The sequence below is a fragment of the Microtus ochrogaster genome, chromosome 16, assembly GCF_000317375.1.
Source record: "Microtus ochrogaster isolate Prairie Vole_2 chromosome 16, MicOch1.0, whole genome shotgun sequence".
Lineage (NCBI taxonomy): Eukaryota > Metazoa > Chordata > Mammalia > Rodentia > Cricetidae > Microtus > Microtus ochrogaster.
Window position 1 is genome coordinate 10,559,293 of NC_022018.1, and position 14,716 is coordinate 10,574,008.

Below are 14,716 nucleotides of genomic sequence, written 5' to 3' on the forward strand. Positions count from 1 at the left end.
CATGTGTGTGGTGTGTGCATCTGTGTATTGCACACGTGTGTGGTGGGTGGGTATGTGTGTGTGTCTGTGTGTGAGAGTATGGTGTGCACATACCAAGTGGCATGCATGGAGAGGCAGAGGACAACCTTAGGCGTCAGTTCTCTTCCCAGCCATGGAATCCGGATCCGACTCAAGCTGTTACCACTTGGGCTCTTGTGGTGGAGGGACCCCTTCCTAACCAGGTTCCATCGACTTGGTCAAGAAAGGGTTCTGGCCTGGCTGCCTCCTTCTGCAGCATCACCAATTCATGTCCTGGTCCGGTACCTGAGTTTCTCACAGGCAACACAAACACTGATCAAGACAGATGCTTCAGACCATTTTCAACTTCATTTGTTTAATTGTTATTTTCATAGACATATCCCCGAGCCAGGAAGTGAAATCAAGAATCTTTAACCTAGAGACGGGAAGAGTGAGAGCACTGCAGAGGAAAGCACGGGGTTTTGGTTTGTTTCTGTTTGTTTGTTTGTTTTACAAATGAGCACAATTGAGAACGTGCAGGACTCACATTCTAGAAAGAACGCAAGCCCTTCAGAAGGACGAAGGGGGTGTCTCTTTGTGCCCTTTAGCCCCAGTCCCCAGTGGGAGTCACCGCTGGTGAAACAGGGGAGATAAACCTCACCCATCATCCGCAAATGGATTAGGCTGTAAATGTTTTATATTCCTTTCTCCACTTAATGGTAACTCGGGGCGCGCTCATGTCAGCGCCTCGTTGTTCGGAGTAGGGTGCCTAGCAGTGTGCTGCCTCATGGATACATGGGCGTCTGGTGTCTGTCAGTCTTCTTCTCACATGAAATGCAGACGGTGCTGCCATGTTCCATAACTACTCGATGGTCTAGTGAGCTGTAGATCTCATGAACCGAGCATGCTCCCTAGACCACCTAACTTGGTGTCGCCACGGTTCAGGCTACTTGTATTTTAACTGTTTCTAGGTGGCTGCTCTTTGCCCCATCCACAGCGAGAATGAAAACCATTCAGCTGTCAGACTCTCAACATTCCAGAAAATGTCAGCATCGCTTGCTCTGAAGGGACACACAGTCATTGTGAAGGGTCCCAAGGAACCCTGCAGAGGGACTTCCATCAACCAGTGTAGTGCTCAGTCTCCCTGGCCAGAAAAAGAGGAGGCTCCGGGTGGGGTAACAAAAGGGAACTGGTAACTGTCTGAACCGTCTGCAGTCACGTTCAGAACATGATCAAAGATGCTACGCCGGGCTTCCGTTTCAGCATGACGTCTGAGTATGCTTGCTTCTCGATCGATGTCGTTATTTAGGAGAATGGGTCTTTGGTTGAAATCTGAAATTTTGGGGGTGAAAAAATACATCCGCAAGGTTCAGATGAGGTCGGGCATTGCTTGTTCTGTCTCTCAAGCCCAGAGGGATGAATTAACCCTTGAAGGAAATGATATTGAACTTGATTCAAATTCAGCAGCTTTGACTCAGCAAGCCTCAACAGTTAAAAACAAAGCCATCAGGAAGTTTTGGGTGGCATCTGTGTGTCTGAAAAGGGACCAGCGCAACAGGCAGATGAGTAAGACCAGAGTTACCCCACTCCAGAATGAAGATTCTGGATTATAAGTACGATCCAGGGTGTCTTTGTGAACAATAAAAGACTTGTATTAAAAACATTTCTAGGTTGCCAAATTGCCTTACAAAACACGTTACCAACTGCTGTTCACATTAGCAATGGCGATGATTTCTCTTTCTCGTCTATGCCTTTGTGAAGAATTACTTGTTGAAGCCAAGCCTCATTTTTTCTTTCAGTCAGTGGTACATCTTGTCATGAGCCGTTAGCTGCTGCCCACTGCCCATTTGAAAACCAGAATGCGTGCAGTGGCAGCACATACCTTTAACCCCAGGACTCAGGACACAGAGGCAGGTGGGTCTCTGTGAGTTGGAGGCCAGCCTGGTCTACAGAGTGAGTTTCAGGACAGCCAAGGCTACATAGGGAAACCTTGTCTCCAAAAAAAAAAAAAGAAATTTGAAATGTTCCTTAATAAAATGAACACAGCTACCAGACACACAGTTAGGCTTAACCAAGGTGTGGCTTTGCCAGACCAGTGAGGGATGACAATAGTGGATATGGGGAGAGGGCACTGCGACCATGAAATTTGAGCTTGTCAAACCATGGGAGGGAGGAGAGCTATGTAAAAGAAAAATCAGTGTGTTCAGGTGAAATAGTCACGGGCAGGACTGCTAAATAGCAGTCGATGGAGGATTGAAACAATGAGTCTTAAGAAAGAAAACTAAGTGAGTTACTGATAGAAGAGAGATGAAGAAACCAAGAGGCTAGGCTGCTGGCAAGTCATCTCTGTGGGAGTGGCAGGGATGGACGGTGAGCAAAGGAAGCCAAATTCTTCCAGAAATAATGTGGCTAGCTGAAGGCAGGCTGGGGAAATAGAAACCACACTTTTATGTCTCAGAATACCAAAAATGAGAACAAAAAAACCACCAATATGGATGAACGATACGCTATTAAAACTGAGAATGCCCTACTATTTTAACAAATGGCATGGGTGTATATATACTGTGCCTGCCCTGATCCAAGTTATTCCATCGAGGTCGGCTACTGAAACATCCAAATTTGAGTTGTACAGGTGAGCAGACAGCACTTCTTCTGACAGTCTGCCTTCTGAACAAATTCTCAGATACCTTCACATAGGAAAACACTCAACTCCCAGCTCCTGGAACTTAATCCTTTGTGGGCCACGGGGAGGGGAGAAGAAAAGACAATAAAGAATCAGGAAGACTGTGCTTGCGGAATGCTTGTCCAGCCCTCTGGGTAAGCTAAACCTGTGGGTCTTTTAATTAAGGCTTCTAGTTGTGCCCGGCACAACCTTCTGTGTGATATTTCCACGGTAAGCCTTTGGCTGGCCCGTAGCGCGGATACCTGATAACAAGCTGTAAAGCCAAGAATAACCCAGGGTTTGTATTTGTTCACTGAAGCAGACAGAGTCAGGTTTACCCAAGAAACCTTCCAGTCTATTCTGTTAGCCACTTGGACGGGTGAAGCATTAGCAACAACTCCATTGTGCGTGTGTCCATTTCTGAGGGAAAGTTTGGAGTTCACTTGGCAATCACAACTTTTTCTTGTTTAGTTTTGCTTTTGAAGACAAGGGAGTTTTTGTTTGTTTTGTTCTGTTTTGAGACAGGATCTCTCTATGTAGACCAGGCTGACCTCAAACAGAGATCAGCCTCCTCTGCCTAGTATCAGCACCTGGATGAAGACAGAGTATCTAGCCCAAGCTATCAATCCTCCTCAATCTCAGTCTGGAATTACAGACATATACCACTGTACCCAGCTCCAGCCTCTTGTGCTCAGCCAGAGGCCATGTACCTTGAGGACCAATGGTAACTTCTCTTCATTAAGACATAGAGAACTGAAAATGGACAAAGAGTCAAAGCTCCTTGAAGAGACCCATTTAGTACACATCCCTTCAAAAAAGGCCATGCAAGGGCCTGGAAGTGCATCCTTTGGGTTCCAGCTATCTAAACCCTGCCTGCCATCATTGTGGGTAGAGTCCACAGTAGATGGGAAAGAGGGCTGCATTTATGGTCAAAACCCTCAGTTAAAAGTGCTGCCTTGAACAGGGCCTGGAGGCATACACCTTTAGTTCTGGCACCCAAGAGGTAGAGGCAGATGGATCTTTGAGTTTGAGGTTAGCCTGGTCTACAGAGCTAATTTCAGGACAGGGTTATACAGAGAAACCCTGTTTCCAAAAAAAGAAGGGGGAGCTCCCTTTTCTATTTTACTGTGTGTCCTGGATGAGTTACTCAGTTCTTCTTTACTGCTATTTTCTTGCAGGCGAAACGGAAACAACATCTCTTCAACCTTCTTCAGGGCTCTTAGCTAAGGGAGTCTGAGGACGCCTGTAGTAAGCATTGACTCACAAGAGGGGGTTGACAAGACAGCTCAGTCGTTAAGGGCACTTGAAGAGGACCTGAGCTCAGTTCCCAGCCCCCATGCCAGTCAGCTCACACCCGCCTGTAGCTCCAGGGAGCTCTACACACCTCTCATCCCCGCACACAGACACACATCATAAATATTCTTTTCAAAAATAAGAGTCATGTCGGGTGGTGGTGACACACACCTTTAATCCCAGCACTTGGGAGGCAGAGGCAGGCAAATCTCTACGAGTTCAAGGCCACTCTGGTCCACAGAGTGAGTTCCAGGACAGCCAGGGCTACACAGGGAAACCTAGTCCCAAAACAATAACAACAACAAAAAGTCACATAGAAGAAAATGTGTATCAATCAAGGGTCGCTAAACCCTGCTTAACTGGACAGTTTTCCATCCAGCCTGCACTGAGCTCTCCCCACTGCACTCCTGACATGCTGTGTCTTGTCTCCTTACTGGAGTATTCTAGACCAGAAGCACTTTCTCTCGGCTCAGCTTAGTCCCTAGGCACAGTATTGCTCCATTATCAGGGCCGTCAGTGAACTGGTGGGGCTGACAGTGGCACTGATTCTGTCTGGTTTTCGTGCTAAGGGTCAAGCTATTCCAGGGTTTTGAGAGAGTGGAACGTGGGCTCCGCCCCTGAGTTCCACCCCAGCTGAGAGAGGGGAAGAGAGTTTAAAAGCTTCACTTAGGCACTAAGAAGGCTGGTCAGCTAGAGGCAGTCTTTAGGAGGAGCCAGTATATCTACAACTTCCAGGGACCAGTGTGTGGCACACGGCCAGATCCAGAGGTCCCCCAAGTGAGGGGACCTGCCCCCATGTGCCTCTGAGCCTTCTCCTGGGTTAAGACGTCACAGGAAAGATCTCTCTGGACACATTTGCAAGTCCCAAAGCCCTTGTTCCATCTCTACATTTGTTTGGTTTTATTTTTTAAGGCATGTGTGTGCGTGTGTGCACGTGGGTATGCAGATGTGACTGCAGATGCCCAAGGAGGCCCGAGGCACTGGATTCCCTGGAGCTGGAGTTATGGACTGCTGTGAGCTGCTTGACATGGGCTCAGGGAACCGAATTCAGGTCCTCTGGAAGTACAGCAAGTGTTCAGACCGCTGAGCCATCTTCTGCCTTGTTCGATTTCTGTAGGGAATGAGCTATCCCAGGGTTATCCTTGAAGATGGGGTTTATACTCTGCGTCTAAAGCACCTTTCTCCCAGTGTACCCTTGGCACCTTGTCTCACAGAATACTATCTGATAGTAGCGCCTTACCTCGTCTTTGTCAACTAGTGTGGTGGGGTTTGGCCGAGGCTGGTCTTTGAACGAATAGGAGGCCATCTGCTTCTTCAACAGCTCCAGGAAGTCGGGAGGCTTGTACTGCGGGAGGTCGGTGGGGACTGGATCGTTTCTCTGCACAAGCGGTATCCTTTTCCTCCCTTCGTTTTTAAAGTTGTAGGTTGCTTTCACTGGATTTAATAGGGACTCTTCAATGAAAGTCTTTATGTGATAAGTGCCAGGTATTGGAGTATTCTGTGGGAAATGGACATCGGTTGTAAGACCACTGCATAAGACTCTGACATCCCCGAAAGCACCGGCTACATGGCTGTTTTTGGCTCTAAATTTAAGAAAAATTTTTTATCAATTTGAACAAATATTCTGAGTTTATTTATGTGAATCAGTGTTTTGTTTTAATTTCATTTTTGAGACAGGATCTCATTATGTAGTCCTGGCTGGCCTTGAATTCACAGAAGTCTGCCTGCCTCTGCCTCCCCAGTGCTAGATGGAAGGTGTGGATTGGCATTTTACTCACATGGATGTCTGGTGCCCACAGGAGTTAGAAGAGGATGTTGGATCCCCTAGAACTGAAGTTATAGACAATGGAGAGCTACGTGAAGATGCTGGGAACTGGATCCAGATCCTCTTCAAAAGCAGCAAGTGATCTTAACTGCTGGGCCATCTCTCCAGCCCCTAACAGACATTTTTTTTAAGATTTAATTTTATTTTATGCATAAGGGTATTTTGCCACATTTGTGCAGTGCATACAGAAGCCAGCATGGGGTGTTAAATCCCTGAAACTGGAGTTAATGGTGAGCTGCCATGTGGGTGTTGGGAATTGAACCCGGGTCCTCTGGAAGAGCAGCCTATGCTCTTAACAGGTCTCCAGCCTCACCCCATCCCCAAACAGTCTTGATAGAAAAATATTTCATAAAATTTGTGTTTGTTTCCTTTCTGAAGCAACTGCTGAACGCTGTACAAGGGTAACAGCTAAAAGCTACCTTTAAACTTCATTACAGATGACTTTTTAATCTCAGAACTCTGCAAGTTCAAGGCCAGCCTGGTCTACATAATGAATTCCAGACCAGTCAAGGCTATAGAATGAGATCCTATCTAAGAAAAAAATAATCTCCTTTTAGATATTTATTTTGTGTATGTGGAGTTAGGGCTGGCATGTACCACAGTGTACATGTAGCGGTCAGGGGACAAAAGTCCTTTCACCGCATGGGGACTGGGGATGGAACCTTCTCACTGGCCCAAAGTTCATTAGCTGAAGAGTGGCAAGGATATAGTTTTCATTCTTTGGCCATAGGTTGCAGGCCAGTGAGTACCAAGCAGATTCTTAGATAGTTAAAGGCTCCCCTAAAAGTAGGTATGCCTTTTTTTTTTTAGATTTAGTTATTTTTATTTTATGTACATTGGTGTCTTGCCTGCATGTATGGTTGTGTGAGGGTGTCAGATCCCTTGGAACTGGAGTTATAGATAGTCATGAACTGCCATGTGGTTGCTGGGAAGTAAGTCAGGTCCTCTGGAAGAGCGGTCAGTATTCTTAGCCACTAAGCCTTCTCTCTAGCCCCTTTTAACTACTTTTTTTTTTTTTTTAAGATTTTGGTATGATTTCTTTTGGCTTTTTGAGAGTAAGGCAAAATTTACCACCAGCCTCTGGATGAGGGTGAACTCGCACAGGACAGGGTCTATAGGCCAAGAAGAGATTTGGTACTTCCAACCATGACCACAGTGTGGCTGAGTGGCTGGATCTGAAGTTTCAGTTCCTGCTCTCTATGGCTATCTTTCCAGCTCATCCCAATTCTTCTCTTAAAATTAATTCAGTTGGAATTTACCTCTATTGTTGAAGCGTTTTGATAGAAAACACCCTCAATACAGAAACTGCCCCTTGAGAAAGCTGAACTGGCCATTCTTTCATACGCTACCAGCTTGTTTTTATGCCCTTTACACCCCGAGCACCTGTGCTGGCTAGTCTTCAATCAGCTTGACACAAGCTAGAAAGGAAGGTGCCTCAGTCGAGAAAATGCCTCCGTAAGATTGGGCTGGAGATCAGTGTGCAGGGCATTTTCTTAACTAGTGATTGATGGGGGAAGACCCAGCCCATTATCGGTGGTGCCATCCCTGGGCTGGTGGTCCTGGGTTCTATAAGAAAGCAGGCTAAGCAAGACATGAGGAGCAAGCCAGTAAGCAGCATCCCTTCATGGCTTCTGCATCAGCTCCTGCTCCAAGTTCCTGCCCTGTTTGAATTCTTGCCTTGACTTACTTCCATGAGGAAGGTTACCTAGAAGCGTAAGTCGAATTAACCAATTAACCCCTTCTTTCCCAAGTAGTTTTGGCCCTGGTGTTTCATCATAGTAATGGGAACCCTAACTAAGAACACAATGTTAACAAACTGGCTTCTCTGTCATAAGCGATACAATCGGAAGCCAAATCCCTCACACTGGATGTGCAGAGACCATAAGATCATGGTTGGCCTTACATGGAGACCCAGTAAAGGACCAGGAACCCTGACTTCTAAACTCTCACTTGGTCCAACACTTAAAGCTAATTTCTCATAATTTGCTAATCCTAAAATTACAAGTAGGAAAGGTAAGCTGTGTAGGTCTGGACAGACGGTGTTCTCACAGTTGGGCACTGCTGACTTAAAAAGGAAGACCAAGTAAAACCTTAACGAAAGCAGAAAGAGTTTAAACAGGAAGGAGTGGAAATATACACACCGTTAATGTTACCCTCCACCATCCTTCTCTAGCAAGAGATGGACTCTTCCGGATCTGTTTCTATGAGCAAACACAAAATCTGCTTATTTCTCTAGAAGGTGACCTCTTGACATTACATATGACAGATAAAGTATTTACTTGAAGAAACTAAATTACCTCTAGCAAGCTAATTAGATACAATGAAAATCAGAGCTACACGATGATACATTTCATCCATACTATTTCCTTAAGTGTTAAGCTATTAAGTGATTCTAAGTATCTAAAATCCCTTTGGTGAAATTAAAATGAGCATCCCTATCTCATGGAGATGTTCTAAGAACAATAGATATTTTTAAAAAAATTGATATTATGCCACCGTTCCTTTGCCCAGTGGCTAAAGGGCACACGGGAAGGCCGTTCAACCAATCTTCATGGATTGTGCTTTCTCACAGAAATATAAAAATACGCACTAGCTGGATGTGGAGGGGTAGTGGTGCACACCTTTAATCAGTGAGACAGAGGCAGGTGGATCCCTATAAGTTCTAGGCCAGCCTGGTCAGCATAGTGGCCTGGAGGCCAGCCAGGGGGCTACATAGTGAGACCCTGTCTCGAGATGGGGTAGGGACAGGAGAGAAAGACACACACCCACAACCACACTTACCAAATCACTGCTTGAGAAATGGTTGGTTTTATTTTTAACACCTCATCTGCCTCGGTGGTTTCCACAGCAAGCACTCTATACGGACTTATGAAGAGTCCACATTTGCTAAATTCAGCCCCACTGTGTCCAGAACCCAGCTCTTTAGTTTTTTCTTTTTGTGCTATTACAAATCACTGAAACATCAAACTTTACTTTCGGTTTATAATATTCGCTATGAAGTAAGGGTTATCTCATGCAAGAATGGACCAAAATGAACAACTGGTAAACATGATGGATGGAATTCACGTTCTTCTAATTGAAACAGCTTCCCAAGTTCTATAGTGCTGGTATGAAACGTGCGTTTCTCTAAAGGACAAGAGGATTTCCAAAGTGTCATATACCATGCTGTACATCTGAATCCCCACAGTTGATATGCCACGCTATATACATCTGAGTCAACCTCTTCCCACCCAGCATGCTCTTTTATTAAATCCCTGCTGGTTTTCAGTTGCTCGTTTTGCGGTCAGAGAATGCTCTCAGGCTGGTCTAAACAGGTTTCTCCCATCTTCCTCCAAAGCTGAGAAATGAGATGGTGTGGCGAGGTGTGGAAACAGGACCAGTCCAGGAGAAAGGAGCTGTCCCTCTGGCTCAGGCAAGTGATCTATAATCCCACCATGGATCATTTTAAGTTCACTTTAAAGGAGAAAATAAATGATATGCTAAACACCCTCACCCAAATTTACTTTTTAAAGTATTCAGGTAGGAGGCAGCGTGGACCACGTCTGGTATATGGTAGAACTGCCAAAGAGTTCATCCTTTAACAGATGAAAAAGGGCAGGAAATCTAATTGCTCTACTGAAGCAACTGGTTGTGGGGAAAATAAATAAATAAATAAAAAGGGAGGTGGGGAAGATGGAGGAAGAAGGTAAGGGAGGCGGCAGGGAAAAAAATCAAATCACAATCAAATAAAACGAAGAAAATCAGGTGCGGGCCGGGTAAGAACTAAGCAGCGAACAGGCCTGGGAGCTGGGATGCGGAAAAGGCCCCGGGTGAGGTGAGACCAGGCTGTGGGGTCCGCAACGGGCAGACTATCCTACCGAGGCCGCGAGAAGTGGCTCTCCGCGTCCCAGGTCTTCTCTTGGTACTCCGGAGGGGTTGATGGCAGCGGTGGCTGGCTCGTCCATTGCGACCTCCTCTCTCCCCAGGCCCGGGCTGGCAGCCGGTTGCTAGGAGCCCCTGCTACCCGCCGATTCTGAGTCTGCGCGTGTGAAAGACCAGTGCAGAGTCCTGCAGGTCCACCTCCACTGTTGGGGACAGGGAAGTGATGCACTGGGCTGGCTCAGTGGGCATCTTAGAGACAGTCACTTGTGTGTCATAAAGTGTCGGGGACTACGAAGTTGCTCTGACTCGTGGGTATGTGTGTATAGGCCGGCTTACCCGTACCTGATGGTGCCCACAGTTTCTACCATTCCCTCACAAATTACCCTAATCCCACATCCTAGAAAGGGAAACTGGTAGGCGCATTTAGTTTTGAGATGAGCGTTCTTCCTTAACATCCACTTCCGGGGTGGGTGGGGCCATCCTGAACACCAGCTGTGAGAGCAGGTCACCCTTCTCTTTCTTAAGCCTTTTGCTCTCGGGGCCTCTCTTGGCTGTAGCTTCTTAACCTAGAAAGATTTTAATTTTTCGAGACAGGGTTTCTCAGAAAGATTAGTTTTTAAAACGACTTTCCAACTTTAATTCCTTTTATGGAGGACCTACTGTGTTCCAAGGACTTCACCACATCTGTTACATTTCAGGTAACCCTCGCAATGCTGCCAAGCAGGTGTTGATTAGTTCCATCTGGAGACCGAGGACACGGCCACTCTGACTGCAAAGAATGCAAATCCCTCAACAGCTCGAGGTTTCTGTTTCCCATCACCAACTTTCAGGAGCGAGGGGATTCCATTGTTTCCTAAAAACCATTTCAGTGTAGGCTTGGAGAAAAGGCTCCACAGCTAAGACAACTTAGCTGCTTTTCCAGAGAACCCAAGATGGGTTCCCAACACTCATGCTAGCTCACAACCATCCTGGTGACTCCCGTTCCCTCTGAACCCTGCAGGAACCAAGCACACACGTGGTACACACACATACATGCAGACAAAACACTCATACACATAGGCTGATCTAAAGTAATATTCCCAGGGCCAGAAGAGCGCTGAGGGGGGAGAAATGTACTTGAGGCTGCCAAGCCTGCTGATCTGAGTTTCCTATCCCCGAAACCACATGATGGGCAGAGAACTATCCCAAAAGTTGTCCTGGGACCTCTACTTAAATGCTGGCTACACACGCACACACATAAGAACAGAATCGGAATACAAGAGGATCCTAAGTATAAGAGTAGTTATATCTCAGTACCAACTTAACAGTGGGTCCTTTTTTTTTTTTTGGTTTTTTGAGACAGGGTTTCTCTGTGGTTTTGGAGCCTGTCCTGGAACTAGCTCTGTAGACCAGGCTGGTCTCGAACTCACAGAGATCCGCCTGCCTCTGCCTCCCGAGTGCTGGGATTAAAGGCGTGCGCCACCACCGCCCGGCCAGTGGGTCCTTTCAAAACTTGATGTTCATGGCTGGAGAGACGACTCTGGTTAAGAGCACCGGCTGCTCTTTCAGAGAAACTGGGTTCAGTTCCCAGCACCCACAAGGAGGCTCACTTCTGTTTGTAGCTCCAGTTCTAGGGGAAATGGTCTCCCGGAGCACCAGGTTACACATAGTACACATACATGGAGGAAAAACACCCATCAAAGAAATTTTTTAAAAAATGATGTTCCTGAAACATGAAAATTGATTTCAATCCAAGGACAGGAACTAAGAAAAACTTGGCTTGTGTTAAGATTTGCTTTTCTGTGTGTGCACGCGTGTGACATTGTGTCCACAGCACGTGTGGAGACACTTTGTGACATCCAGTCTCTCCTTCCATTGACGTGTGGGTTCTAGGATCTAGCTCACAGGCTCCTGTGGCCGGAGCAGTTTACCTGTTGCACAGCAGGCCGGCCCCAGCTCCTCAGCAACTCTACTGGCAACCTGGAGAAACTAGTTTATTTAATTTCTCCCAAAGGCTGGATTCTTGTCAGTCTCCTGCAGCCCAGGCCTCCACTTCTCCAAGTGCCAAGGTTACAGACATTTGCACCACACTTGGCCTCTCAATTTACTATTCTTTAAAAGAACCAGAAACCAAGTTTAAAATGAATGGAAATTACATGGTTAAGATGGAAATAAATGTAAGTTCTCAAATGTAACAGGTTAATCAAGTCCACCCCGTGTTCATTTCACTTTCTTATTTCGGCTGAGCCTGTAAAACTGGCTCAGTAGACTAGGGACTGAGACCCTAGAGACTAAAGAATATGAGGTACAGAGAAGTCTAGAAACACACACGAGGTGTTTAGGTGAAGAGAACACTCAGATGAAAAGAGCAGTTTGCCTCAAAAATAGAAACACCACGGGTCAATGATTTCAAGGACTTTCACCATAAAACAACCTAGCTAAGAAAAAAATCGCCGGGGCCCGGAACTTCACTTGGAGAGTACTTGGTAGCACGCACCAGCCCTGCAGTTACCTCCAGCACCACATAGCCAGGGTATGGGGAGTGCCTGGGAGGCAGAGACAGGAGACTGAGAACTTCAAGGTGGAGGTGGAGGAACAGGAGTCTGAAAAGGGGAAACAAACCAACTGCCATTGTATATAGGACCATGAGTTCTTTCCTGGTTAACAATAGGTATTAATACAGAACCACATTGTTCAGTGCTCAACAATGCCTGTTAGCTATCAGACTACCAAAAATGCTGTTTACCTAAAATTTCTTAGGAAAATACATTACTTCCCAAAGATAATCTTCAACTCTGAAGGTTAACAAAGTTTGACTCCAAGTTAAGCCAAATACCTCAGAATGTTTTGAAAGTAACTTTAAAAAACCTAAGACATATACACAATTTAAAATATATCTGGGCTGGAGATGGTGGCACTTTAATCTCAGCACTCAGGACGCAGAGGAGGAGGCAGGCAGATCTCTGAGTTTAAGGTCAGCCTAGTCTACAGAGTGAGTTCCAGGACAGGCTCTAAAGATACATAGAGAAACCCTGTCTGGAAAAACAAACAACACACACACACACACACACACACAATAAAGTTTAGGGTTTTTTTTTTAGTTGATTTTATTGAGCTATACACTTTGCTCTTCTCCCTGTCTCTCCTCCCCTTCAACCCTCTCCCATGATCCCCATTTACTCCTATCTTTTTCTACTTCCCATGTAGATTAGATCCATGTATGTCTCTCTTAGGGTCCTTATTGTTGTCTATGTTCTCTGGGATTGTGAATTGTAGACTGGATTTCTTTATGTTTAAAAACCACTTATGAGTGAGTACATATGATAATTGTCTTTCTGGTAGGGTTGTTATTCTAAGCCACAAAATCCAATAAAACCAGTTTCCTTTTTTTCAGTTAGACCAACCCAAATTTAAACTAGCTTCCCATGGCAGCTTTTAAAAATGCAACTACTAAAAACTGCCATTCAATGAATTTAAGAATGTCAAATTGAAAAACCACTACTATAAATGGTTAAACAAAACATCCTGACACAGAAGTGATTTCCCAAACCTCAGAGTCAGCTCACTATTAAAAGCACTTGTTGCTTTTGCAGATGGCCCACGTTTGGTTCCCAGCACCCACGGTGCAGAAACTGTTAACTTCAGCTCCAGGGCACCTGACATCTTCTGGCCTCCACAGGTACTGCATGCAAGAGAGGCAGACACGCCTGCCATTCCTTTTTTAAAGTGCTTTACTGGAAGAAATCTGAGAGCAAACACACTACATATAGCACTAAAGAATTAACTATCATAATCCTGCTAAATTAAAACTAGTAGCATGGTAGAGACTTGGAGAGAGTTTAAAATCATAGCCCTGGGTTCAAATATGATTGCTTACAAAGTAGTTCCAAAGATTTGAACAGCCGAGATCACAGAAACAGTCTGTTCTATACATCAATATTCTTCGACAAAATCAGAATACCTCTTTTCTGTCTTCTGCAGTCTCTAACACAAATCTACTAAAAACTAGGCACAGGTGGGCTGGGGTTGTAGCTCCATAGCATTGATTCCCAGCACTGGGGAAAGGGACACCAGAAGTGTTGGCACACACCTGCCTGAATTTCAACCCTGAGGCTGCAAAGGCTAAGTCTCAGTCAAGCTAGTGTGAGCGTGCGCATGCTCTCCCTCCCTCCCCCCCCCACGGTATTCTCCCTTTAACCTTATTCTTGGTTATCTGTATCTTGGTATTAATTTGACCTTCCAGATTGTTACCTGGAGAAATCCCATTAATTGCAGGTTCTCATTTTCCAGCAGCACCTGCTAACACTGGCTGAGCACTTTAGCCAAAAGACCAGACACTATGCTCAAAGAGTGTTGGCCATTTTCCAAAGGTTAGAAACCACAATGCTCACAGGTCAGTTAACTAGAACTCAGATAACAGACCTGAAAATCATTCGGTGGTATCAACACCCTTTTAACACCTAAGAAAGTATGTTCCAGGCAGAAATACTGCTAGAGGCTCAACTCTACCACCCAGTGAAAACTCACAAGTGAATACCTATTTCAACAAAGCTCTCGCACCTGACAATAGGACCAGCAGTCAGCAGTGTCTAACTTCCCTCCCTCCCTCTAGAGCATGAGGCAGTGACCCCACTGTGTAAAAAGATGCCCCACCCTCTGGGGCAGTCCCAAAACCTGGGGGCCACAATAAGCAGGTACCAGCTACACTCAGTGTTTCAATCTTTGTTCTGGTTTGCTATGGAATTAGGTATTTAAAAGGCACTTAGACAAGAAAAACCTTGACAAACCACATTTTGAGCTTAATTACAGAGAAAGCAACAGGAGAAGCAAGCAAAATCTAAAGCATAGTTTAGTTAGCTGCTTATCTTAGACCCTTTTGGTATAGACCACGGTGCGGGCAGATAAGCAATCACAGCTGAGACTTCCCTGGTTAGAGCTTACTGACAAACTAAGAAACAAAGGTCATCAGTGTCCTCCCACTAGTTACTGACTGTGAAAGGCAGGAGCAAGGCTGAATAGTTAGCTGGTTCAAGCAGTTAAGAGCACTTGCTGCTCTGGCAGAGGACCCAGATTTGGTTCCCATCACCCACATGGTGGTG

The 14,716-nt window shown here is 45.6% G+C and overlaps 1 protein-coding gene across 3 annotated transcripts in view; it reads right to left on the reverse strand.

Annotated features, from left to right (window-relative positions):
- Stpg4 (sperm-tail PG-rich repeat containing 4) overlaps window positions 1-10,012 on the reverse strand; it is a 50,812-nt gene extending 40,800 nt beyond the window's left edge. For 2 of the 3 annotated variants that reach the window (XM_026783110.1, XM_005354713.3), the window contains exons 1-3: window positions 9,635-10,012; window positions 7,919-7,978; window positions 5,193-5,450 (exon numbers count right to left, since the gene is read on the reverse strand). In XM_026783110.1, coding sequence (XP_026638911.1) covers window positions 5,193-5,450; window positions 7,919-7,978; window positions 9,635-9,721 — 405 coding nt within the window. In that variant the 5' untranslated portion in view covers window positions 9,722-10,012. The remainder of the gene's footprint in view (window positions 1-5,192; window positions 5,451-7,918; window positions 7,979-9,634) is intronic. The other variant, XM_026783109.1, reaches the window with a different exon arrangement.
- Between the last annotated feature and the right edge of the window lie 4,704 nt (window positions 10,013-14,716).